Here is a 27201-nt window from a genome sequence, read left to right as displayed (position 1 = left end):
AATAAAATAAAAATATATGTATGTGTGTGTTTGTGTATGTGTATATATATGTATCTATAATGACACACACAAGTAAATAGTAAAAGATTGGAAAAGGTAGCCATAGTAACATTAATCAAAAGAATTGGCTATGTTATTATAAGAAAAAGTAGATTTCAGAGTAAAGAATATTGCCAAGAATATAATCATTTAATAATAATAAACCAATCCATCAAAAGGACATGTGAATCTTAAATATTTATACACATGATAACTAAACTTCAAAATACATACAGAGAAATCTGGTAGAGATGAAAGAGGTAGGTATGCCATGATTATAGGTGATTTCAGCACCCCTTCATCAATAAGAGGTAGAACAAATAGACAGAAGATCAGTAGGCATATAGAAGACTTGAACATTATCAACCTAAGTGATCTATTTGACATTTATAGAAGGCTCTACATAGCATCAGCAGAATATGCGTTCTTCTCAAGCGCACACACATTTCCCATGATAGACCATGTTCTAGAGTATAAAACATCTATCAGTATAGTTAAAAGGATTCAAATCATAGCAACATATGTTCCCTGACAACACGTTTTGTTGCAAGCCTGAGAGAATTTTAGTTCAGTTATAGATGTTTGCTTCTATGCCCCACAGTTTATATTCCAAATTTCATAAATTCTAAGATGTATATTTTCTCACATTTAACTTCTCTTAAAAATTGCTGTTCATCTATAATCTATGACTTTTACAATCATGTTGGCCAGGTGACAGTCACAACATGGTTGCTATTGCAGTTGTGAATTGCAATGTGTGAAGTTCACTGTTACTCCTGATAGCCTAGCTGGCTAACTGGAATCCTCCATGTTTCAGTCAACAAATGATTTTAGGACCATTTATGGAAGGACCATAAGTCTGAGTTGTATCCTGAAAACTTTGTTGATACTGTGAAAGAAAAATCAAAATTACTAAACTAAAGGGAAAAGTCAAGCTGGGAACTACTCAGGGCAAACCTTCCCCCCCATTTTATTTAAAGTCATCCCTCTGCTCGCTGAGACAGATGCATATTCTGATTGCCTTCTTTGGCAAGGCTTATCAGAAACTCAAAAGAATGCAACAGTTTATCTCTCACCTACCTGTGACCTGCAAGCCCTTCCCTGCTTTGAGTTGTCCCTGCCTACCTGGACGGAACCACTGTTCTTTTTACATATATTGATTGATGTCTCATGTCTCCCTAAAATGTATAAAACCAAGTTGTGCCCCCAACCACCTTCGGTACATGTCGTCAGGACTTCCTGAGGCTATGTCATGGGTGTGTGTCCTCAATCTTGGCAAAATAAACTGTCTAAATTAACTGAGACCTGTCTCAAATTTTGGGGGTTCACAATACTTTCTGGTAAGCTCAAGAATGCAACAGCGTTTGTATTTGCAGAATAGGTATAGTAACTATTACTGGATTACAGGGAATACTGTAAGAGTTCAGAAATTTAATGGTTCAGCATAATTCTGGGAACATAGTAAGTTCTCACTGAGTATCTGCTACAATCATGTTTCAAATATTATTGTCCCTCAGTAGCAGGTAAAAACTGTGGCTCAGATTGACACATACTTTGTAACAGGGAGTTCCAAAATTTGAATTCTGGCCAGTACCTCCAAATTCCAGTTGTTTGCCACTAAACCACTCTTTTCATATGTGTTAAAAGTGTAATTGAATTACATCTTCTATTTAAGAAACAACTTATTCTTTTCAAAGAAATCACATTTCTTATCTCTTTGAACAGATGTTCCTATTTCCATTGTACACGGGCAGAAATTGAAACATGACAATTATCTAGTCAAGGTTGTCCAGCCAATCTAACAGAGAAATGTCCTTTTCACTAGAGAAACACTATAGGTTAACTTGGTTTTTCACAGGAAAACTTGAGCAAAAAAATGAGAATATCAGGATTGTTAAGCATGAAGAAAATTCTAAAAACAAGAGACAAAAGTTGATAAAAATGAGAGTCACTCATGCCTGTAATCCCAGCACTTTGGGAGGCCGAGGAGGGCAGATCACAAGGTCAGGAGTTCGAGACCAGCCTGGCCAGTATGGTGAAACCCCGTCTGTACTAATAATACAAAAATTAGCCAAGCATGGTGGCACATGCCTGTAGTCCCAGCTACTTGGGAGGCTGAGGCAGAAGAATTGCTTGAACCAGGGAGGTGGAGGTTGCAGTGAGTCAAGATCATGTAACTGCACTGCAGCCTAGGTGACAAGAGCGAAACTCCATCTCAAAAAAAAAAAAAAAAAAAAAGGAGAAGAAGAAGAAGAAGAAAGCCCCAAGTAAGCATGTGTACAACTTCAGTAACACATTGTGCATGCAGCCCCTCCAAGTGCTGGCAGGGCCACTGTGCATGAGCACAGTCCACCCCAAGGGAAGAATCAGGGGAAAAGGAATGCAACTCCCCGGAAACATGCCAATGGAAGCATGCTAACATATAAAGTCCCAAGTCAAACATCAAACAGCGCACTTGAGTCTCTCAAGTCACCCACTTGGCCGTCTTCCAAGTGTACTTTACTTCCTTTAATTCCTCTCTAAAATGTTTTAATAAACTTTCTCTCCCAGGGCGCAGTGGCTCATGCCTGTAATGCAAGCACTTTGGAAGGACAAGGCAGGTGGACCACCTGAGGTCAGGAGTTCGAGACCAGCTTAACCAATATGGCGAAACCCCATCTCTACTAAAAATATAAAAATCAGCTGGGCGTGGTGGTGTGTGCCTGTAGTCCCAGCTACTTGGTAGGCTGAGGCAGGAGAATTGCTTGAACCCAGGAGGCAGAGAATGCAGTGAGCCAAGATTGTGCCCACTGCACTCCAGCCTGGGCAATAGAGTGAGACTCTAGTTCAAAATAATAATAATAAAATTTTCACTCCTGCTCGAAACCTTACCTCTATCTCTCCCTCCGCCTTATGACCCTCAGTCTAATTCTTTCTTCTGAGGAGGCAGGAGGTGAGATTGCTATAGACCTATACCAATTTGACGCAGCTAGTATCACAGCCAGCAAGGTATGGAATGCCTTGATGGCATCACCTGAGAACTTGTTACAAATGCAAATTCTTGCATTCTATTCTGACACACTGCTTTAGAAACCCTAGAGTTTGTGGCCCAAATATCTTTGTGTAATAAGCCCTCCAGGTGATTCTGATGCATGCCAAAGTTTGAGAACCACTGGTTTAAACTATTTGAAAATTGAGCTGTTGTCAAATTGAATGCTGAGTAACCAACCAACATTGCATCCTTCAAGTGTCTACGAGGTGAACAACACCATGCTAAGGGGTACAAATTTACTCATTCATTTGATGGGATTCAAGACATGTTACCCCAAAATATGGCACCTTGGCATTTGAGAAAACATCAGAAGCAGGAAGGTCACTCTTTAACCTTCCTTTAAAGTAGGTCATAAAGTGAATTAGTGAAGTATTAACTCTCACTTTCATTCCAAAGGTACCCTCCCTAAACCTGGAGGAAAGCCTTATCTTGGCCACTGCGCCTTATCTTGGCCAGGCGCTGTGGCTCACGCCTGTAATCCCAGCACTTTGGGAGGCCGAGGCAGGCGGATCACGAGATCAGGAGATCAAGACCATCCTGGCTAACACGGTGAAACCCCGTCTCTACTAAAAATACAAAAAATTAGCCGGGTGTGGTGGTGGGTGCCTGTAATCCCAGCTGGTCGGGAGGCTGAGGCAGGAGAATGCCGTGAACCTGGGAGGCAAAGCTTGCAGTGAGCCGAGATGGTGCCACTGCACTCCAGCCTGGGCAACAGAACAAGACTCCATCTCAAAAAAAAAAAAAAAGAAAAAAAGAAATGTCCTTATCTCTGAAGACATAGGAATACAGAAGAATCTAAACAGGTCTGCTAAGATCCCCCCAGTTTATTACCATTAGATCATACCCCTTCTGTCCTACAATGATATTTCTCCCCAGCTATCCACTTCTTCATCAAACTTAGCATAGAAATACACAGGTATCTTTGAAATTTGTCTCTGAAGGCTTCTGTGTCACATAAAACATAGAATAAATAAGTTTCTGTTGTTAATTTGTCTTTTGTTATAGGGACCTCAGCCATGAACCTTGAGATGGGTGAGGAAAAGATATTACTTTACTGATAAGTACTTACTGCGCATCTACTAGGTGCCTGCATATTTTCAGAAATTGCAGACACAGCAGTAAACAAAACTGACAAAAATCCATTTCTTTTGGGGACATCTAATCTGGTGGACAGGAAATAAAGTGAAATTTATGCTAGGTCAGAAGGAACTAACTGCTATGAAGAAAAATGCAAAGCAAGAAAGAGGGGTAGGGTGTGTACATTTCTCTGTTTGAAGGCAGATGTTGCTGCGTCAAATAGTGATCAGGCAAGCCCTCAGTGATGACAAATGGACACTTAAAGGAGGAGTAAAATGGAAGAAGGTGAAAGACCTGCAGGAATTTCTTGGGTAAGAGGTTTATGGGCATAGGGAAGACAAACTGCAAAGCCTGTACTGAGTCTGTGTGATATGGTTTGGCTGTGTCCCCACCCAGATCTCATCTTAAATTGTAGTTCCCATAATTCCCACGTGTCATGGGAGGGACCCAGAGGGAGGTAATTGGATCATGGGGGCAGTTTCCCCCATGCTATTTTTGTGATACTAAGTTCTCATGAGATCTGATGGGTTTTATAAGGGGCTTCCCTCTTTGCTGGGTTCTCGTTTCTCTCTCCTGTCACCATTTGAAGAGAGACGTGTTTGCTTCCCTTTCCACCATGATTGAGAGTTTCCCGAGGCCTCCCCAGTCCTCAGTTAAACCTCTTTCCTTTATAAAGTACCCAGCCTTGGGCAGTTCTTTATAGCATCATGAGAACAGGCTAATACACTGTGGTTGGAAGGCTCTAAAGAATTACCTGGCTCTTCATTGGTTGAAGCACAGTGAACAAGGCCTGGTGTGGGAGGAGAGGAGGCATGTGTGGCAGGAGGCAGGGAAGTAGGGCCTCGTGGGTGATTTTCAGGAATACAGCTTGGTGTGTACCTACTTACACATTATCTGCTCCCCGTCCCCTTCCCATCTAAGCTGCTTCCCCAAGGAGGGGGCCTTCACAAAGGCAAGGCTGAAGAGTAGGTGTGAAAATGAATGAATGAGCAGCATGAGAGGGATGGTACTGATGAAAACTACTTTTTTTTTTTTTTTCTGAGACGGAGTTTTGCTCTTGTTGCCCAAGCTGGAGTGCAATGGCGTGCTCTCGGCTCACTGCAATCTCTGCCTCCCGGGTTCCAGCAATTCCCCTGCCTCAGCTTCCCGCGCAGCTGGGATTACAGGCATGCGCCACTATGCCCGGCTAATTTTGTATTTTTAGTAGAGACGGAGTTTCTCCATGTTGGTCAGGTTGGTTTCGAACTCCTGACCTCTGGTGATCTGCCCGCCTCGGCCTTCCAAAGTGCGGGGATTACAGGTGTGAGCCACCGCGCCTGGCAGAAAACCACCTTCCTGGTTAAAAGAGGGAGAGCAGAGGCCCTAGAACTACTGGAGTACGGTTTCTAATGTTGCTGGTGGGCCAGTTCAGGTTCTTGACTTCACTGCACAAAATAATTTGAAAGTGAGTCCTAAATAAGCAAGAGTTTATTGCAAAGCGAAAGTACACTCTGATAAAGCTGATCAGAGAGGGCTGCTCAAGAGACAGTACTGGCTGATACTGGACAAACTCGCCTCACGGGAGTCTTACATGATTATTCATGAGCAGGTGGGAGGACATTGCTATAAAACATGTTCTGGGTGGTCTCTTGGTGCACTGTGGTTTTGCATGGTAGCACATACATCGCATGTCTCATTAGCATGTTAAATATCCCCCTGGGGTGTGTTTTTTACTGCTATAATGAGTATAGGTCAATTTAAGGACACCAATCACGGGTGTCTGTGCTTGCGCCTATTGGAGGAGTTTTTTTCCCCCTTTTTGCTCTTCTAATTCTTCGCTGCAGAATGTTCCAACTGTCAGGCCTCTGAGCCCAAGCCAAGCCATCGCATCCCCTGTGACTTGCACGTATAGGCCCAGATGGCCTGAAGTAACTGAAGAATCACAAAAGAGATGAAAATGCCCTGCCCCGCCTTGACTGATGACATTCCACCACAAAAGAAGTGAAAAATGGCCAGTCCTTGCCTTAAGTGATGACATTACCTTGTGAAAGTCCTTTTCCTGGCTCATCCTGGCTCATCCTGGCTCAAAAAGCTCCCCCACTGAGCACCTTGTGACCCCCCACTCCTGCCCACCAGAGAACAACTCCCCTTTTGACTGTAATTTTCCTTTACCTACCCAAATCCTACAAAACGGCCCCACCCTTATCTCCCTTCGCTGACCCTCTTTTCGGACTCAGCCCACCTGCATCCAGGTGATTAAAAAGCTTTATTGTGCACACAAAGCCTGTTTGGTGGTCTCTTCACACCAACGCGCATGACACCAACCATAAGTCCAGGATGCGGCTGGTTTGTGCACTGTCAGGCAATTTGTCCTCTCCATTTATTTAGCAAGTTTGTTCTCCTTTAAGAGAAGCTATGATCACCGTAACTAACCTACCTCATTTAAACTAGGTTCCATATCTGAAATCGAATGCAGATATGTGTGTGCATGCACAGGCTTCTAGAGAGTGAGTCCAGATCTTTCATCACTGTCTTAGCTTGGGCTGCTATAAAAAACAACATAGGCCGGGCGCAGTGGCTCACGCCTGTAATCCCAGCACTTTGGGAGGCCAAGGTGGGTGGATAACGAGGTCGGGAGTTCGAGACCAGCCTGACCAATATGGTGAAACCCCATCTCTACCAAAAATACAAAAATTAGCCGGGCGTGGTGGCAGGCGCCTGTAATCCCAGCTATTCAGAAGGCTGAGGCAGGAGAATCGCTTGAACCCGGGAGGCGGAGGTTGCAGTGGGCCAAGATCACGCCACTGCACTCCAGCCTGGGTGACAGAGCGAGACTCCATCTCAAAACAAAAAAACAACGAACAACAACAACAAAAACTGCCACCATAGACTGGGTAGCTTAAACAGACATGTATTTCTCACAGTTCTAAGGCTGGAAAGATCAAGCTGCCAGCATAGCCTGGTTCTGAAGGGAGTATTTTTCCTGGTTTGCAGACAGTTACCTCCATGATGTGTCCTCACATGGCAGAAAGAGGTAACGTCTTTCCTGTATCTTCTTATAAGGGCACTAATTCCATTCATGAGGACTTAACCCTCATGACCTAATTACCTCCCAGCTACCTTCAAATATGTCACATGGGGAACTGGGGCTTCAACATATGAATTTTGGAGAGACACAAACATTCACATGCTGTGAACCGAGGTCTTAAGAATCCCCAGCCCTGTACTGCAGCCTAGGCGACAGAAAGATACCAAAACAAACAAAACAAAAAAAGAAAGAAAGAAATAAAAGAAAAGAAAGGAAAAGAATCCCCACCCAAGACTTTCCCCAGAATATGATCAGGAATATCAGACCAGTGCTTTTGGCATTGATAAGCTTTCAAAAGCAAGTTTAACTTCTGAGTTTGGCCCTTACATTTATGCTCAGGTAAGGTTGAGCAGCAATCTACCTTAAAAAGGAAAAGATTGCTGGAAAAATTTGTGCCTCAAAGGAAAACTATAACACATCTTTCTGTGTCATCTGATTCCGATTGTACGGGAGCTATTTTACAACTCTGCAAATTGTAGATAATGATGGCAATACAAAATTCTTCGTATCTATGGACATGCAAATTAATTATATACTGCGGTAGGGACAAAATGGATGGCCATCTTCTTTAAACACGTTTGGGGAACATCTCACCAAAACAGTTTTGGCCTCATTTACACACCTATTTTAATATTCCTGATCTATAAATAGCATCTGTTCTTTGGATTCTCCTATAGGTGCTGCGAGCACTCTTTGGATTCTCCTTTGAATAGGTATCAACACCTCACCAATTACCTCATTGAGTTACACAAATTTTTTTTACCCGGGTTCATTTTTATATTTGTATTAGAGTCATCACTGCACCCGTTGTGGAAATTATTCTTCAATGAGACCTTTGCGCTCAGTTTGCCAGGAAGAAGTTTCCAGTGCCACCCCATAACCATGGCAACTGAAGCATAAGGTAAATCCACAAAACTCTTAAATCCCCCACTGCCTCCCTTTTCTTTGGGGAGACCAGTGGAGAGCAACACTAGGTTTCTGTTTGCCTCCTCTTCCCTTTGGCTCCTCCCCTCCTCCCTCCTCTTTTGGCCGCCCTACCTCCTTTATCCTCTGCTCGGGTTCTCTTCCTCCGCGGTCCTCCACTTCATTTTCTTTATTCTTCGTACTCATGTAACCCTATTCTACCTCTCCCGTTCCCTCCTGAACCCACCTGGACTTTGAGCCTCCCCACGGTCATAAAATGTCTTCTGCCTCCCAAACTAAGGAATTTGGCATCTTCCATAGCGCTTCCTGAAACTTAAGAGTCCGGAGCTTGAGACCACTCGGCAAGTGGATACCCAGGGCCCTGCAGCTGCGGACGGAGTCAGCTCAGGAGCCCGCACCTGCGTGGTGAAGGTGCAGGCCCAGTCGGAGCAGTCCAACTGCGTCGCTGAGACCGTGCCGGAGCCGGGCAGCCCACACACGGGCCAGCCTCCAGTGTTGCCAGAGACGCTTTGAAGTTGCAGTGAAAAGGATTTTTTTCTTCCTGAAAAGAAGGGAAGAAGGCAAGAAGGCTCTGTTATGAGGCTGTATTCAATAAGAACGGAAAGCTACCTAAATATCTTTTTGAAAACAAAGTCGATGGTATCAGTTGGATTCCTGAAAAATGGCAAAGCATTCCTAGAGACGGCAAGGCTTACCTGTACAGCAAGCATTGGTGGTTCAGTGGTAGAATTCTCGCCTGCCACGCGGGAGGCCCGGGTTCGATCCCCGGCCAATGCAGCGGTGACGTTTTATGCTTCTTGAAAACTACGTATTACATTTCAGAAGTTGGATATTTTCCCTCTGCGGTTTTTTGCCTTAGTCTTACGTCCTGACTACATGATAAAGCAGGCAGGGTAGCGACAGGCTATTTTCTTACAGAAACATCGAGGTTTTCCTTTTTTTGCTTTCAGAATGTTTGATACCAATACACGCTGAACTCATCCTCATGTTTGCAGCATAAATAGAACTAGTGGCCCTTGGTGGGGGGTGGAAATCAGATTTATTTAACTGTACCAAAAAACCAAAATCCCCAACTTTTGAGGTAAACATCACAAAGAATTTCCCGGCAGAGCAGACTTCCGCGTGTAGCAGAGTGGCGCAGCGGAAGCGTGCTGGGCCCATAACCCAGAGGTCGATGGATCGAAACCATCCTCTGCTAGCCCTTTTTTCCACCCCCTCCCCTCCCCCCAAAAAGTTACTTGGGATATACTGTCACCAACCTTCCTTCCCTTGCTAGGTCAATCAAAGGGAAAGTGACAGCAAATGGAAGTATTCACATTCCTTAGAGGAGAAAATGAGAAAGCAGCTTTCAGTTAAGAAATCAGAGGTATCCCATCTTACAGAGCGGGAATTGATACTAAGTCCATGAGCTGAAATACCTCCACCTCTACATACTATCATTTTGTAAACTATAATTTAAGTTTAGAGTTTCCAGTTTATAGGTAGTTAAATTTTAGAGATTCAGTTAAAGAGAATTGGAAGTATTTATTTTATTTTTATTATTTTATATTTTATATTTTATTTTATATTTTATTTGAGACAGGGCCTCACTCTGTCACTCAGGCTGGAGTCCAAGTGGCGCGATCATAGCTCACTGCAACTTCGAACTCGTGGGCTTAAGCAGCCTTGTGAGTAGCTGGAAGTACAAGTGCTCCCCGCCTAGCCCAGCTGTATTTTTTTTTTTTTAATTGTAGAGATGGGAGGTGGGAGGAAGGTGTCTCACTTTTTTTACCCAGTCTGGTCTCGAACTCCTGGGCTCAGATGATTCTCCTGCCTTGGCCTCCCAAAGTATTGGGATTACACGCGTGAACCCTCTCGCCAGACCATGAAGTTATTTTCAATAACAACTCTTCCAAAAAATGTCTTGCTCCTAGTCTGTTTTCTTCCTTAGCACTTATTACTATGCAGTATATTGTGTCTTTATTCATTTAGTATTTTCTCTCTCATGGGAAGTAAATTTAAAAGGATAGATTTTTGTGTTTTGGCACTGTAGTTGCCATCATACCTAGAACAAGGCCTGGTACATCTTAGATACTGGTGAGTTGGTAAAGATTAGTTAATAGCCACAATTTTCAATTCACTAAACCGAAACATCAGCATTTCTCATTACTCATCACCTTATTTTAACTTTTAAAAAATTATAGAAGAGTTAAAAGTGACCACACAGATTTGATCTATTATTAACATCATGACATATTCACTACAAGTTTCTTTTATATTTAGAGAAAAGAGGAAAACACTCATGAAATGTAAGTATTCTTCAACTCCATCCCCAGACCTGTTAACGACTTTCTCAGGGCAAGTCTATTATGACTTTGATGTTCATCTGTCACGTTTCGTTTTCACTCCTGCTTATATATAGGCCCATGGCAATACAATTTTTTTCTGAAACGGTCTTACTCTGTCGCCCAGGCTGGAGTGCCATGGCACCATCTCAGCTCACTGCAACCTCCACTTCCCGGGTTCAAGCAATTCTCCTGCCTCAGCCTCCTAAGTAGATAGGATTACAGGTGTGCACCACCACTCGCAGCTAATTTTTTGTATTTTTAGTAAAGACAGGGGTTCACCATGTTGCCCAGGCTGGTCTCAAAGTCAATACTGTTCTCAGTAAGAAACTTTCTAATCACACAGATAAGCAGGGACACATGTGATTTATCTTAAAAAAAACAAGAAAAACGGAACTGTATTTTTTATTTTCTCCTGGATCCTATTTAAGAAATGAATTTTCAGTTTATTCTTGGATATCGTGACTGTAGACAGAGCCTCCTTCCAAAGTAGTGAATTCAATTTACCTCCTAATCTTGTACAATGCTGCCATTCTTCTTTCTGTATATAGTTTCCTATTAGCAAGCATGAAATTGAAAAGAGAGCAGCTATATAAAGATAGTCGTTTTGTAAAGACAGACACTTTGGGACCTCAGAGCACACTGTCAGTGTATTGTGAAAGTTGTCAGAATCAAAATGTAATCACTAATGTTAAGAAAACTCTGACAAATAGAGCACAGGAAGGCCATGAGGAGTGAGTTTTTATATTTGTATATCTGATCATAAAAACTATCACAAAACATTGTAAAAACCACAACCTTGTATAAAGGCCCTTGCAGATTTACACAAAAATATTTTTATAAGGACATCCATCCAGTAACTGTCTGTCTAACCTTGAACTGGTATTACCTTTGTTATTGATCTTGTCAATGAAAAGAGTCAAACCCTGTAAAATATTTGAAGAGATGTATTCTGAGCCAAATATGATTGTGTCCTGTGACACACCCCTCAGGAGGTCCTAAGAACATGAGACCAAAGTGGTCAGGGCGCAGCTTGCTTTTATACATTTTAGGGAGGCAGGAGACATCAATCAAATACATTTAAGAAATACATTGGTTTGGTCCAGAAAGGCAGGATGCCCAGGCGGGGCAGGAGTGTTGGGGTGGGGGGTGGGGATGGGGTGCTTCCTCGCTACAGGTGAATTTAAACATTTTCTGGTTGACAATTGGTTGAATTTGTCTGAAGACCTGGGATTGACAGAAAGGGAGTGTTCAGGTTAAGAAAAAGATTGTGGAGACCAAGTTCTTTTGAAGTCTTACAGTGGCTGCCCTTAGAGAAAATAGATGACAACAAATGTTTCCTATTCAGATCTTAGTTAATCTCTTTAGGACTCGGAGGGTCTGGAACAGAGATTCTTTACAGATGCAGATTTTCCCCCACACAAAAAAACAACTTTGCAGGGTCATTTCAAAATATGGCAAAGAAACATGGTTTTTGGTGTAAAATATTTTGATTTTCTTCCTTGTCTCATAATGTTTTATGCCAGAGTCAGGTTGGAAAGTAACTCATGATATATAGGGTTAAATAAAACCCATCTGATGAGAATTTATGATTTGTAGGGCATGACTCCCCAGACCCCTTATTTGGGAATTTGGGCAAGATAAAAATCAGAGTTTAGTCCTCAGTCTTTATGGTCAAGGATAATTCTTTCTAAACAATTATGTAAATAATTGATTTTTTAACCTTGTCTTTTTTTTACCTTCCTATATACTCACCTTATTTACTCTGGCATGCATATTCCCATTACAATGCTCTAGTCCCCCAAGATATATTTTATTTTAGAGAGCCTCCCTCTGTTATTTAGGTTGGCAGTGCAGAACTACTTTTTCCATGATTGAAACAAGTCTTACGGTATGTGACATTTGTTAGTGATAGCTTCATGTGATCCATATGGAGGAGATCTATTTTCACGAGCCAACTATTTATTCTGGAAGAGACTTTAGAAATCACTTTTAGTTGAGGAAAAAGAGACCAGGAAGAACAGACAATCCAGTAAATGACATAAAATGAGGTGATGGCAGCCAGGGCGAGTGGTGGATAGAACTTAAACTTTCTAATTCCTCAAATTATTAGTCCTCAGTTGCCCATTTTATTCTTTTGGATGCCAACTACAGAGATTTTCTAACCTCAGAATTTCTTAGAGATGCCACGAAACTCCTTGTGTGGGAGACTATTTCTCTGGCCAAGAACTGCTCAGGTTTGGAGGAAAAGGGTATTAAGACTAGCTTTCCTCTCTCCCCACCTCCTTTCCACATTCATCACTCCGAACCATTCAGCATTTTATCAACTCTCTACAACTTAAATTCTTTCTCTATTTAAATAGAGGAGTAAGGAGAAAGGGGAGTTGGAGCGACCTAGGAAGAGTACGATAATGAAAACAGGAATGGGCTTTCAGAGTAGATAGTGGCCTATCTGGACGAGGAGCCAATTTCTAGTCTCTTCTCCATTCCACTTCTGTTGCTGTTAATCTTCCCAAGATAGATAAAAATGCCTAGGAAGGATTTTCATGATTAATTAACTTCCTTCTCCTGGAGAATCTGCATTTAATCAAATAAGAGATTCAGAAAAAGCCCCTCTGTGCATTTGCTATTTCCCAAATGACTTTAGCATGAATTAATCAGCATGACAATGCGGCATATTTACAATGTGGCATATATTTGGGATGATATTTACTGAACTCCTTCAGTATACACTATAGAGGCAAGGGGCCAGGCACGGTGGCCCCCACATGAAAATCCCAGCACTCTGGGATGCCAAGGTGGGCGGATCACTTGAGTCCAGGAGTTCCAGACCAGCCTCGCCAACAGGGTAAAACCCCTTCTACGAAAAGTACAAAAATTAGCTGGGCGTGGTGGTGCATACCTGTGGTCCCAGCTACTTGGGAGGCTGAGTGAGACATGAGGCTTAAGCTTGGGAGGTGGAGATAGCAGTGAGCCGGGATGGAGATCGCAGTGAGCCGGGATGGTGCCACTGCATTCCAGCCTCAGCAACAGAGTGAAGGCAAAAAAAGAAAAAGAAAGAAACACTCCTTGAATTACATTACAGAGTAAAGGAAAGCTTCCCCTTCACCCTCTGAAGGTTTGCTGAAAATCACTGACTAAAAGGCAGATTAATAGGAGAAAAAAAAATTGATCATAGTTGTACATCACATGGGAGCCCTTCAAAATGAAGGCCTAAAGATACAGGGGAAATTGTCCATTGTTTTTAAGGTTCTATAAAGTATGGACAGCCTTGTAGAAATGATTGGACATGAAGGGTAGGATCTAATAATAAACACAGTAGAGAAACCCAGAAAGGCCTGTCTGTCCAGATTCTTCTTGGCCTCTCTGAGCAGCATTCCTTCCTTCTCGGTATGGGGCAGGTCCCTCTCTGGAATAGGGATCTTATGACCTATAGTCAAACAAAGGAGGGCAGATAATTTCTGACCATAAATGGCCAGTTTTCATACAAAAAGCCTTGTGGAATGGGGTGGGTGAGGGGAGCTACAATAATATTTGTAGGTTTTACAGCTGGCTTTGGGGAAAAGGGGTTCTGATTTTTATGACCTGCCTTGGGGAAGAGAGATTTTAGTTTCTGTGGCTAAGCTTGAGGGAGAATGACAGATCAGAGACAGAAGGGCAGGAGGTCAGGGAAAAGCTTCTGCTTCTGAAGCTGCTGCTGAGGCCTTCATTTTGGGTTATAGTTTTCTGAGCCCCAACAATATATCAAAACATCATACTCTTTCTGAAAAATGTATACAATTATGATTTGTCAATTAAGAATAATATTAATAATAAAAAATAGTGTTACAGCTCTTTTACAATTTGTCTAGCAGGCCTTATGGTTTTCGCTAAGAAGTCCCCACCCCCACAAAGAATAACATTAATTTAAAAATAAGACAAATGTAACATAAATAGAAAAGAACAGGTTTATTTACCCGGGTAACTACTCAATCCACAATGAACAACTCTGAACGTCTTTCACCACTTTTACCTCATAGCTGTGAGAACTGAATTTTTTGTTTTTTCTTTAGTTCACTTTGCCTGTTTACTTAACTGGCAGAAAATAACTCTTGAATGCCTGATGTATGTGAAGCCTGATGCGCTATCCAGAGGGGCCAAGTGAGGAATAAATTACTTTCAGCTGAGGATTTAGAAAGTTGGGAAGTCCAGGGCATTTGATGTGGGCCCTGATGGCAGAAAGAGCAGCTTCGTGAAAAGCTTGTCATGGATACAGGAATCTTTGTTAATGTCCAGAGATCTTAACTTCAAGGATGAAGGGCTTCACGAGATCTCTATTTTAGAGGTGAAGGGCTTGATGAAGTCAGCAGATTTGTTTTTTTAATAGTCTGTACCATGATATAAATGTTTTATTAGTTGTCAATATTGAAAATTTATAATATTTCATATTAAGCTGCACATAATCTTGAAAAATTAGAAGTCACACTGTCCGTATGCTTGCATTGCTAGAAGGGAGAAATCAGTGAAACCAAATTGCACAGGTTTTGTCTTCACTTCTCAAGTTCCCACTGGTCCTGTTAGTTTCCATATTAGTTGGCATTTATCAATATGCTTGTGCTATGGTTGTTCTTACAGCAGAATTAAGAAAACAGTTAAATATATCTTGGTCGATTATCTCTATCAAAACTGGAAAAATGAAATATGGTGTCAGAAGTTAGTGTGTTTCAAGAAAAATAGCAAATAGCACCTCTCTTTATAGAGATAAGGCATGATTTTTAATATCCAGATATTTTTGCTCTAATGTGCTGGGCCTTTGTGAGCAATTGACTTTTAACTTCTGGTTTAAGGAATATCATAACTGTCACCTTATCTGCAAATTAAGCTAAATGTAGATATTTTATAAAGGAGAACTTGGAATAGAAAGTTGGGATGAAAGCATGGAAAATGGTCTTAAGTGCTGTTATGGACTTCATTGTGTTCCCCCAAACTTAGACCAGGTGCAGTGACTCCCGCCTGTAATCCCAGCACTTTGGGAGTCCAAGACCAGCCTGGACAACATGGTGAAACCGTATCTGTACTAAAAACACAAAAATTAGCTGGGCGCGGTGGCAGGTGCCTGCCTGTAGTTCAGCTACTCAGGAGGCTGAGGCAGAAGAATCGCTTGAACCCAGGAGGAGGAAGTTGCAGTGAGCCTAGATTGCGCTACCGCACTCCAGCCTGGGCGGCAGAGTGAGGCTCTGTCTCAAAAAACAAAACAAAACAAAACAAAACAAAACAAAAAAACTTAATGTTGAAGTCCCAACTCTCAGTGTAGTTGGTATTTGAAGTCAGGGCCTTTAAACGGAAAATTAAGGTTAAATTGAGTTGTAAGTGTGGGGTCTTTAATAGAACTAGAAAGCGTGATCCTATTGTTATTTATTTTAGGGTACAAAGCATTTTGGCTTTTGATTTTATTTGTTTATTTCTTTTGGACAGCTCTGACCAGATCACAAAACTCAACAGGACTTCTTCCCTTACCCACTCCTCGCTCTTTCTATTTACCTCCCCCACCCTCCTCCCGCTCCCTTTTAACCTCCGCACTAACGACTCTTGAAGAAGCTTGAATCCTGCAATTAAAAGGAGTGAAAAATGGAAACCCTACCCTAGCCCACTGACTCAGTAGAAAGTTAAGAAGAAAGCGTTTTAACTGGGACCAGAAAACACAACGCCTTGAACTTGTGCTTTTGCTTTTTTTGCCACAAGATGGCAAGAGAAAGTCACACGTGCTCTTTCACCCACTCGGAGGCTAATCATCCCTCAGATGTTCTCTCAGGGACGCGGGATGGGCAATCTCGTAAAACAGAGCGACGAGGAATGAAGGGAGGCGACAAATGTGATGCCAAGTTAAGGAACATGATGAAATTAGGGGACTGCTCTCCAAGTAGCTTAGCTTGTCGATAAGCTCTGTCGCCAAGCCCGAGGCGCCAAACTAATGACAAGGTACTGGGGAAGAGAACATTTTAGGGTAGTGAACGGCAAATCCTACATGTATTTTGCACGACCCGCTAACCAGTTGGCATAATTCGGGGCTGTTTGTCACCTGTGACAGAGACGACCCTATTCGTCCGAGATAGCCTTCCACCCAGAGCTGCAAAGGAAGTGACGGCAGGAAAATAAAGGAAAAGCTACGGGGTGATTTTAAAGCCTGGAGTGGAATTGTGGAGGGGCTTGCCATTTTGCTTTTAAAGATTTACAGTAGAAATAATTTATTTAAGAGAGGATAACGCTGTGGCAGAGGATGCAATGCTGAGAATTCAGGCACTGTTGAGAAGAGGGGATCATGCCTTGAAAGTCTCCACTCCCTTATACTCCCACGCTCTTGGTTTACGTCCTATTTCTGTGATCTCTTCTGGGGTCCGCTTCTCTTTAAATGAGGGATTCTCCAACCTCTGTCTCAGGATTCCTAATCATGGACTTTAAAATCCCACCTGCAGATAACGGAAAATTCATTCCCATTCCCGGAGGACCTCTTCGAAAAACACAACCCGAATGAGACTATCTGGCAAATTGCAGCCCTTGGGCGGGCTTTTCAAATAGAGCGTTGACCAATCAGAGAAGGGGGACGTTACAGGCATTTAAAGATTAACCCGACCGGGCGCGGGCTATGGCTCACGCCGGTTATCCCAACACTTTGAGAGGTCGAGGCGGGTTGATCAGAAGTTGCAGACTAGCCTGGCCAAGATGGTAAAATTCCGTCTCTACTAAAAACACAAAAATTAGCCTGGCACGGTGGCGGGCGCCTGTAATCCCAGCTACTCAGGAGGCCGAGGCAGAATTGGTTGAACCCGGGAGGCGGAGCTTGCAGTGAGCCGAGATCGCGCCACTGCACTGTATCCTGGGCAACAGAGCAAGACTCCGTCTCAAAAAGAAAAAAAAAAAAAAAAGGAAGGAGTAAGCGAAAGCAAACTTGTAATTGTAGTTTAAAGCACAACTGCAAGGCTTTTTCCCCAAGGGCACCTAAGAACCTAAACTAAACTTGTCAGACTGAGCGTATATACTCACACGCAAAAAGCCTAGGGAGCTTAGCTTACTTTTTCCCGCCATCTTCCCTCCTAACGGAGGCCGGCCGTAGCCCACTCAAAAGACTACAAGCAAAATGCACCGGCTCTTTCTCTGGAAGCGTGAGTGGCTCTGAAAAGAGCCTTTGGATTGTCGGCAGCTGCGGGCGAGCTCACTTGGAGCTGGTGTACTTGGTGACGGCCTTTGTGCCCTCGGACACGGCGTGCTTGGCCAGCTCCCCTGGCAGCAGCAGCCGCACGGCCGTCTGGATCTCCCTGGAGGTGATGGTCGAGCGCTTGTTGTAATGCGCCAGGCGGGAAGCTTCACCCGCGATGCGTTCGAAGATGTCATTGACGAAGGAGTTCATGATGCCCATGGCCTTCGATGAGATGCCGGTGTCCGGGTGAACCTGTTTCAGCACCTTGTACACGTAGATAGAGTAGCTCTCTTTGCGGCTGCGCTTGCGCTTCTTGCCGTCCTTTTTCTGTGCCTTGGTTACGGCTTTCTTAGAGCCCTTTTTGGGGGCTGGAGCGGACTTAGCCGGGTCAGGCATGGCGGAGGAGAGTGAAAGACCACTCAAGAAAAAAGAATGAAGACAAGCTAGGTTATGCCCTATTTATTCACAAGTCTATATGCAGATGAGATTGAGAAACTCTTCTGTCTGATTGGAAGTTACTCAGATGACGTCGATATCAATATAGTCCAATCAAAATACGTATATTGAGAAACCTTATTTGCATTAAGAGAGAGCCGCAAGCTTAGCCAATGGCCCAGCTTCTTTTTCGCGCCCAGCAGCCGCTATAAAATGCGTCCCTCTAGTTTCCTTCCAGTCACTTTCTGACTTAGGTCACAGGTCGTTTTACCATGTCTGGACGTGGCAAGCAGGGAGGCAAGGCTCGCGCCAAGGCCAAAACCCGCTCGTCTAGAGCCGGGCTCCAGTTTCCCGTGGGGCGAGTGCACCGCCTGCTCCGCAAGGGCAACTATGCTGAGCGGGTCGGGGCCGGCGCTCCGGTTTACCTAGCGGCGGTGCTGGAGTACCTGACCGCCGAGATCCTGGAGCTGGCGGGCAACGCAGCCCGCGACAACAAAAAGACTCGCATCATCCCGCGTCACTTGCAGCTGGCCATCCGCAACGACGAGGAGCTCAACAAGCTGCTTGGTAAAGTTACCATCGCTCAGGGCGGTGTTCTGCCTAACATCCAGGCAGTGTTGCTCCCCAAGAAGACTGAGAGCCACCACAAAGCTAAGGGCAAGTAAGGACTGGACTTTAAAAGTGTAAACTTATAAGACAAAAGGCTCTTTTCAGAGCCACCCACCGTTTCTACGGAAGAACTGAGCACTCTGTTCTCCAAACCTATCAGAAATTTGTGGCCGAGTTCAAGCACTGAGGTCATTAGTTTCCTATTGGGTAAAATGCAGGTATTGAATCAGGCCTAGTGGATACTATCCAATTGCTTCATTATATTGTTAAACGACCGTCCTTCATTGTACCCTCCCCACAAACACCTTTCTAGGTCTTTAAAAAACATTTTGGGGCCGGGCGCGGTGGTTTACGCGTGCTCAGCATTTTGGGAAACTGAGGCAGGTGGGTCGGGAGGGGAGAAATCTCTTGGGACTTTGAGTTCCAGGCCGCCGTGATAACGAGACCTCTGCCTCTTAAAAAAAAAAAAAAAAAAAAAAAAAAAAAAAAAAAGCTGAGCGCGGTGGCTCACGCCTGTAATCCCAGCACTTTGGGAGGCCGAGGAGGGTGGATCACGAGGTCAAGAAATTGAGACCATCCTGGTCAACATGGTGAAACCTCGTCCTTACTAAAAACACAGAAATTAACCGTCCGTGGTGGCGAGCGTTGCCAGGGAGGCTGAGGCAGGAGAATCTCGAACCCAAGAGGCAGAGGTTGCAGTGGGCCGAGATCACACCACTGCACTCCAGCCTGGGCAACAGAGCGAGACTCCATCTAAAAAAAAAAAGAAAAAAGAAAAAAAAAAAAAATGCAGGGCGCAGCGGCCCTTGCCTGTACTTGGCGGCAGAATAAACTTGACAGCAGAAGGAACACTTGAGCCCCAGGAGTTTGAGATTTCAGTGAGCCAAGACCTCGCCACTGCACTCCAGCCTGGGAGACAGAGCGAGACCCCGTCTCAAAAAAAGAAAAACAAAACCTAAACAAAAGTATTTCTGGTGATCATTTGCTCCTGTGAATATAACAAATGTTAAACCAACCTTTTTGTTGTTTTTATGGGTCTTTATCAATACCAGAACCGTCCTTTGATCAACTAAAATCTCCATCCTAATAAAATGCTGTTGTCAGAACTACCCAGATTCACTGGCAAAAATCTAATCACTGACCCAAACCTATAATTCCGCGCATGCTAATGAAATTAAACAATGATTTACATAATTAATCCAATAAGCCATTGGGTTGCTTTAAACTCAGTTAATGAAGAGGTCAGATACCATTTATTGGTTCAAGCACCTATCAGACTCCTTCCCCACACTACACTGGGCAAAACTAAGGTTTTGGTGTTTTAGCGGAGAATGTGCCAGACTAAATTTAAGTTGTTTTTGTTCTAGGTGTTGATATAGTCATTAAAAGATTTAATTAAGCAGTTACAAAACGGAACTACTTTTTGGAAGTACTAGCAAATACATTGTTCTACTGTATATATTTTTACACGATCCGAAATAGGAAAAATGGCCCATTGGAAATGAATTTAAGACTACGACTGACCTATACAAATTCTAGGTCAGATTATATTTTCATTGGGGGAATCTTAACATGATTGGTTGAAAACAATAAATAAAATAGCCCGGAGGGCGGGCGCGGTGGCTCACACCTGTAATCCAAGCACTTTGGGAGTCCGAGGCGGGCGGATAACTTGAGGTCAGGAGTTTGAGACCAGCGTGGCCAACACGGTGAAACTCCTTCTCTACTCAAAAATTAGCGGCGTCGTGGCAAGTGCCCAGCTACTCTGGAGGCTGAGGCAGAATCGCTTGAACCTGGGAGGCAGAGGTTGCAGTGATCTGAGATCGCACCACCACACTCCACCCTGGGCGACAGAATGAGACTCCGTCGGGGGGAGGGGTTGGCGGGGGAAGAGATGGCAGGAACCAAATGAAGATAGTACTGAGAACCAATCAGGTTATTCCCACAGCAGTTCTGACCAATCAGGATCAGATCATCGTTATAAATTCTGGTAGAAGCCACTGCTCATTCAGTGCTTTCTTTCAGAGCATAGCTTTCTCAACTATGGCTCGGACGAAGCAAACAGCCCGCAAGTCCACCGGCGGCAAGGCACCGCGGAAGCAGCTGGCCACCAAGGCAGCGCGCAAAAGCGCTCCAGCGACTGGCGGTGTGAAGAAGCCCCACCGCTACCGGCCAGGCACTGTGGCCTTGCGCGAGATCCGCCGTTATCAGAAGTCGACTGAGCTGCTCATCCGCAAACTGCCATTTCAGCGCCTGGTGCGAGAAATCGCGCAGGATTTCAAAACTGACCTTCGTTTCCAGAGCTCGGCGGTGATGGCGCTGCAAGAGGCGTGCGAGGCCTATCTGGTGGGGCTCTTTGAGGACACCAATCTCTGTGCCATTCACGCCAAGCGCGTCACTATTATGCCTAAGGACATCCAGCTTGCGCGTCGTATTCGTGGTGAGCGAGCATAATCCCCTGCTCTAGCTTGGGTTTCCTACTTGTTTCCAAAGGCTCTTTTCAGAGCCACTTACGTTCTCACGGAGGATAGCTGTCACACCATTGGTTGACTTAAATCAACTTTAAAACAGGGGTAAACTGGGGGAAACTCGTCAAGGCTTGTTCATTCTGATTCCTTCCTGTGTCCTTTCCCTTCTAAGGTGGTCCTTTTCTCTGGGCCCATCTCACAAAAGGGTCTTACTTTATCCGAGGAAATCTACATCCAAGGTCAATCTGCTTCAAGGGGAAAGCCAAAATCCTTGCACATGCTGTCCTTTGGGGCCGAAGTTTGGGGATAGCATGTCCTGAACCCCATAACTAACAATTAGATTACAAGTTATATGAAATGCCATTCTTAACTGTGAAACGGGCACTGGCCTTGGATCCCTGGAAACTCGCTGAAAATCATTGACGTGAGGCCGTTTGATTAATAGAAGAAAAGGCATACAAGTGTATTTGGCACATAGACGCGAGAGACTTCAAAATGAAGACCCACCCACCAATGAGATACAGAAATTTATATATCACTTTGAGGTTATAGAAAGAATGCAAGCTTAGATCCTGGCAAAACAGATTACAGGAGGGAGAAAGGAAGAGTCTTGGCTAGCAAGGGGTCGGGGGTCTTGTTATGTAGCTGAAACCTCACAGGTAGCAGTCCTCAGAAAAAATAGATGGTAAATGTCTCTTGTCAGGCTGGGCGTGGCGGCTCAGGCCCTCCACTTTGGGAGGTTGTGGAAGGAGGATTCCCTGAGCCCAGCAGTTTGAGATCAGCCTGGGTAACAACAAAATCCTGTCTCCACGAAAAACAAATAAAAAAGCTGGGTGTTGCAGCGCACACCTGTAGTTCTAGCTGCTCGGAAGGCTGAGGCAGGAAGATTGCTTGAGCCCACCGAGTTCAAGGATGCAGTGAACTATGATTGCAACACTGCGCTCCAGCCTGAGTGACAGAGCAAGACGGTCTCTTAAAAAAGTAAAAATAAAAAAGGTATCAGACTCTCAGTTAATCTCTCCTAGATCCAGGAAAGGACTAGAAAGGGAAGGCCTGGCAACAAATGGAAATTTCCCCCACAAAAGACTGATTCGCAGGGCCTCATTGGTCTGCGGGCCCTGAGGCAGCCATTTAAAAATAGGTCAAAGAAATATCTTTCGGGGTAAAAGAGTTTTATTTCCTTCACTTTACTTTCCTCAAGAGATTGCTTTAAAGGTTAAATGCAGTAGTATATTCTAGGGCCTTGGACAGTGCCCCAGAAAACACATTAGGCGCACAAAAAATACTCCTTGAACTTGATTTTATCTCTGAATCTTAGTGTGGAGTACCCCTTGTGGGAGACTAAAATATGCCATCTCGAAGTATACTTTGTCCTATTTCAAGATGGCTATTCAGAGAAACTGCAAACATAGGAATAGCTTTGAAAAACTCTTTTGTAAGAGAAATTTATGCCTATCAAGAAAATCTACATTAGTAAACCATGGATGCAGGTACTGGCTTTCTCTGAGGCCCCTTTTCCTGCCTAAAGAAGTAACTAAGACTGACTCAAAGGAGAGAAAACTACTTTGTCACAGGCTGTCAGCTATTCTGCGATTACCAGAGAGACTTTATCTATACAACAAGAAAACCTTTGCCTTTCCTCCCTCACCCTCCTACAACTTGTGTCACCACCTCCTCCAACCCCCCAGAAGTCCTAAGACCTTTTTTCTTTCTGTAGTCTCAGAATGGTATAAAAACATCAATTATTTGGCCCTTCTGAGAGAGAAATAATATTAGGGTGGTCACAAGAGAATAGAAAATTCCAGGCAGCAGTTTCACATGACTAGCAAAAAGGAAGCTGTTGAAATAGCTGCACAAGCTAGGAGCCAAAAAGACCCTGAAAACCGAAATGTTTGCTAAGCTGAGTAAGTCCTAGTTGACCCAACATGGCACTGGATTTGACCGAGCTTTCACCTGGGACCTCTTTATACACTTATTAACATACAAATCAGACACCCACCAACACCATGACAGTTCTGAGAACACCCATATTTCATGGAAAAATGGATAGCACCACAGTTCTGAGCAATTGTCACCCTTTTCCAGAAATCTTCATGAATATTCCACCCCTTGGTTAAAGAAACCCACAAAGATAGAAGCCCCAATCACTGCTGGGCAAGACTGACTCTCTTGAGTAAGCCTGCACTTTCCTTCCTTGAGTGTGTATTTTTCACTTTGCAATAAACCTCTGTACTTTCACTATTTTCTGACTTGTCCTTGGATTCTTTCTGGCAACAGTGGCAAGGGCCTGGACACTGGCTGGGATCAACATCCTAACGGTGTTTGGGTACCTCCCCTAGCCCACAGTATCATTTCTTGGAGCATTGTATTTTGTGAGGCTCTTGTGCATATGCAGGTAATAAATTTGTATGTCTTTTTTTTTTTTTCCTGTTTATCTTTCTACTGTTGGTTAATTCCAGAGACTCAAATTATTGAAACTTCAGAAATCAAAGCAGAAGTTTAAAACAACCTTCATCCTCATAGAACTGGGGAAATACACCTAAATTCTCTGATAAGATTGGATTGAGAAGTCACTCTTGTCATTGGTCAAGATTTGGGAAATAATACAGTTTGATTAGTAACACAGAACCAAATCACTGTAATGATGTCACTTCTGCTAATGGCCAGTATTTATTTGTTTATTTATTTTTATGATTTCTGTTAGCTTCTGCTTCACAAAGCAACATTTTCCAATCTTGTGTTTCAAAACAGGAAACATTTTTGTTTAGGAGGCAGAAAAGATGAGAACAAATGCTTCAGAACCACTCCCTCCTTCCCAGAAGTGATGAAGCCCTGAAAGCGTATAAAACAAGACAGGAAACAAAGTCACTGAAAATATATTATAAATAAAGCTTATGTAGATTTCCACTCAAATGGAATCTTGAGATTCTACAAAAACTGTTTCCCAAAAATATGGTTCTCAATATGAAAGAGATTCTAGGCCTGACCCAGTGACTCACGCGTGTAATCCCAGCACTTTGGGAGGCCAAGATGAGTGGATCACCTGAGATCAAGAGTTTGAGGCCAGCCTGGCCAACATGACGACAAAACCCTGTCTCTACTAAAAATACAAAAATTAGCTGGATGGGGTGACCCGCACCTATAATCCCAGCTACTCAGGAGGCTGAGGCAAGAGAATCACTTGAACCCACGAGGCGAATGTTGCAGTGAGTCAAGATTGTACCACTGCACTCCAGCCTGGGCAGAGGTGGCAAAGCCAACATTGTACCGCTGCACTCCAGCCTGGGCAACAAAAAGGTTCTAAAATGTAAAAAACATGTTTTTCTATATATCTATTGATAATAATAAGGTTTCTTATCTGCACAAGACTAGAAATACTGAATTTTCTGAGATGGAAACTAGTACAAGCTACATTAAATTTTTAATCTATACAAGTAGTGTAGAGAACCAAGGGAAAAACTTCCCCTTTGCCATCTGAAGTTTCACTGAAAAATCAACTCACAAAGTGCAGATTAATAAGAGAAATGGCAAATGAAGTTATGATGTATACATGGGAGAGAATCATTGAGTGATCATCCAATATCCCAATAAGGCCCAAATACTTAAATAGCCTGATTTCCGAAGGGAGAGAAAAGATGAGAAATATAGGTAATTTTGTTTATGGACAATAAATAATTAATAGGGTGAATAAATGGCTTGGGGAACAGAGATTAAATGTAAATAATTCCCTTGGGAAATTGACCTAATCGCCTCCCAAAGGCCACATCTAATATCACCACATTGGAGACTAGGCTTCAACAGTGAATTCTGTGAAGACACAAACTTTCAGTTTATAGCACTAGGTATTACTTAGTGTCGGATGGGAGATGGAGAAACTCACTCTCATGTGGTGGTTTAGTGATAGTGGCTTTGCAAAAGACATTTGGAGAACCATTCCTTCTGTGCCCAGGCCTATGCTCCAAGAAAACTCTCCTGTAGACCCATATGAGGACAGATCAAGAGTATTCATCAAAGATATTTGTGATAACGTGAAAGTAGAGGTAATTTAAGTCATTGAATAAGTAAAATATAGTGGATGAATACTAACCAGTGCTCTCTTTTTTGAGGTCAAGATATAAGTAAATGTCAAAAACAAGAGCTGAACTCAAGACTCCATTAACCTTACTATTGCCACTCAATTCATACTGTAAAAGAAAAGGGCTGGGCGCGGTGGCTCACGCTTGTGAGCCCAGCACTTTGGGAGGCAGAGGCGGGCAGATCACAAGGTCAAGAGATCCAGGCCATCCTGGCCAACATGGTGAAACCCCGTCTCTACTAAAAATACAAAAAATTAGCTGCGTGTGGTGGTGCGCCTGTAGTCCCAGCTACTTGGGGAGCTGAGACAGGAGAATCACTTGAACCCGAGAGGCGGAGGTTGCAGTGAGCCGAGACTACGCCATTGCACTCCAGCCTAGTGACAGCGAGACTCCGTCTCAAAAATAATAAATAAATAAATAAAATAAAATTTCAGGGACTTCTAAATTTATTATGTCAAAGGTGAACTTAAGCCCTGAAGACTGATTCATGTAGCATATTTTCAATTATGCCTCTTAGATTATAGTTTAACTCTTTTCCTCATTGTTCTTGTTCTGTAAATGTCTAGGACAGATCCAGACCTCCCCGCTTCCAATCACTGATCTTAGTTATGCATTATCTGCCTCCTTCACTGTCCTTTGTCTAACTCAGACCAGATGATGCTCGAGACCTCATGACAGTTACATCTTCTTGAGGCTCAGAAACTAATAACCAAAAATATGGTGGGTTGACATGCTGAACTGAAGAAGCTTCAAGTTCTCTCTGACCATGCTTTGCAAAATCTCTAAATCCTCTATCTCAAAGCACTAGATGAAGTTGTTCTCTGAAGTTCCTTTATCGGCCTAAAGTCCCAGCCCACCAACGAGAACAATTGTTTTTTATTCTTTTTATCCTGTAATCTCATTATCTATTATGGAAAAAAAAAGATCAAGAAAATAACCATTGACCGGGTGCGGTGGCTCACGCCTGTAATCCCAGCACTTTGGAAGGCTGAGGTGGGCGGATCACCTGAGGTTGGGAGTTCGAGACAAGCCTGACCAACACGGAGAAACCCCGTCTCTACTAAAAATACAAAAAATTAGCAGGGCGTGGTGGCGCATGCCTGTAATCTCAGCTACTCGGGAGGCTGCGGCAGGAAAATCGCTTGAACCCGGGAGGAGGAGGTTGTGGTGAGCCGAGATCCCGAGATCGCGCCATTGCACTCCAGCCTGGGTGACAAGAGTGAAACTCTGACTCAAAAAAAAAAGAATGTAACCGTACCTGAACAGACGCTCAAGATAATGTTGTCTCCCAGGAGCATTCAAATTCCAAAGAGAACTATTTACAAGTTAATCTCTTTTCCCCAATCCACTCATTCTACCTAGTAATCATTTACTGCTCCTCAGCAGAATCCCTCTTCTCAGAACCTTCGGTTAACCAGTTTAGCTACGACCCAAGCGCACATTCTTTCTGTAAACATTTTCTGCCTAAAGAATGTTTGTAAACTTCTGTATACTAGTTGGAAAGTGGGTAAACACTCTGCGGTTGTCTCCTATGTGCACGTTAACACATTCGTAAGCCTTTTCTCTTATAAATCTGCCTTTTGTGGTAAAATGTTGTAAATGACTACAGGACACCAGGGAAGACCACTTACCTCTTCACTATTGAGTCTCATTATAGATGAACTTCCCTGTTTTCTATCTTACACAAAGACTTCCTAACTATCATATTGTATAAGATGGGATTTTAAATACACTCTTTTAAATGTGAAAGAAAATAAAAACAAGCCGTAACTAGTCAAATTGTAACTCGTAAGCCACCTTTGTACAGAAACTTAAAATTCTACTAAATTTCTTTGTTTTCTATGGATATAAGCAAGATCTTTACTTTTATATTTGGCGCTCTGATTGATTCCATTGATCCTGGAGTCCATTTTCCAAATGGCTATTCCCAGCTTTCATTTGAATAAACTTAAAAATATATATATTCCTTTTTTTTTT

General features: G+C 43.2%; 3 protein-coding genes and 2 non-coding genes across 5 annotated transcripts; 4 read left to right on the top strand and 1 right to left on the bottom strand.

Annotated features, from left to right (window-relative positions):
- The first annotated feature begins 8844 nt into the window (after positions 1–8844).
- On the top strand, positions 8845–8915 carry TRNAG-GCC. Its single transcript has one exon. It is a non-coding gene; the product is annotated as a tRNA-Gly (tRNA).
- Positions 8916–9264: 349 nt separating this feature from the next.
- TRNAM-CAU lies at positions 9265–9336 on the top strand. Its single transcript has one exon. It is a non-coding gene; the product is annotated as a tRNA-Met (tRNA).
- An 8184-nt stretch (positions 9337–17520) lies between these two features.
- On the bottom strand, positions 17521–18064 carry LOC105547581 (histone H2B type 1-O). The gene has a single exon (XM_011991237.1). The coding sequence runs from the start codon at positions 18030–18032 to the stop codon at positions 17652–17654; it is 381 nt and encodes a 126-aa protein (XP_011846627.1). The 5' UTR covers positions 18033–18064; the 3' UTR covers positions 17521–17651.
- A 279-nt stretch (positions 18065–18343) lies between these two features.
- On the top strand, positions 18344–20881 carry LOC105547582 (histone H2A type 1). Its single transcript, XM_011991238.1, has 2 exons — positions 18344–18732; positions 20706–20881. The coding sequence occupies exons 1-2, from the start codon at positions 18344–18346 to the stop codon at positions 20710–20712; spliced, it is 396 nt and encodes a 131-aa protein (XP_011846628.1). The 3' UTR covers positions 20713–20881.
- Positions 20724–21187, top strand: LOC105547583 (histone H3.1). The gene has a single exon (XM_011991239.1). The coding sequence runs from the start codon at positions 20724–20726 to the stop codon at positions 21132–21134; it is 411 nt and encodes a 136-aa protein (XP_011846629.1). The 3' UTR covers positions 21135–21187.
- Positions 21188–27201: the final 6014 nt, after the last annotated feature.

The sequence above is a fragment of the Mandrillus leucophaeus genome, unplaced genomic scaffold (genome assembly GCF_000951045.1).
Source record: "Mandrillus leucophaeus isolate KB7577 unplaced genomic scaffold, Mleu.le_1.0 Scaffold392, whole genome shotgun sequence".
Classification (NCBI taxonomy): Eukaryota; Metazoa; Chordata; class Mammalia; order Primates; family Cercopithecidae; genus Mandrillus; species Mandrillus leucophaeus.
The sequence above is the reverse complement of the archived record's forward strand: the minus strand, read 5'-3'. Positions and strand labels throughout refer to the sequence as shown.

What these genes read in the sequence shown, in the direction of transcription:
- LOC105547583 (XM_011991239.1), top strand. Translation starts at nt 20,724, where the DNA reads ATGGCTCGGACGAAGCAAACAGCCCGCAAGTCCACCGGCGGCAAGGCA.
- LOC105547581 (XM_011991237.1), bottom strand. Translation starts at nt 18,032, where the DNA reads ATGCCTGACCCGGCTAAGTCCGCTCCAGCCCCCAAAAAGGGCTCTAAG.
- LOC105547582 (XM_011991238.1), top strand. Translation starts at nt 18,344, where the DNA reads ATGTCTGGACGTGGCAAGCAGGGAGGCAAGGCTCGCGCCAAGGCCAAA.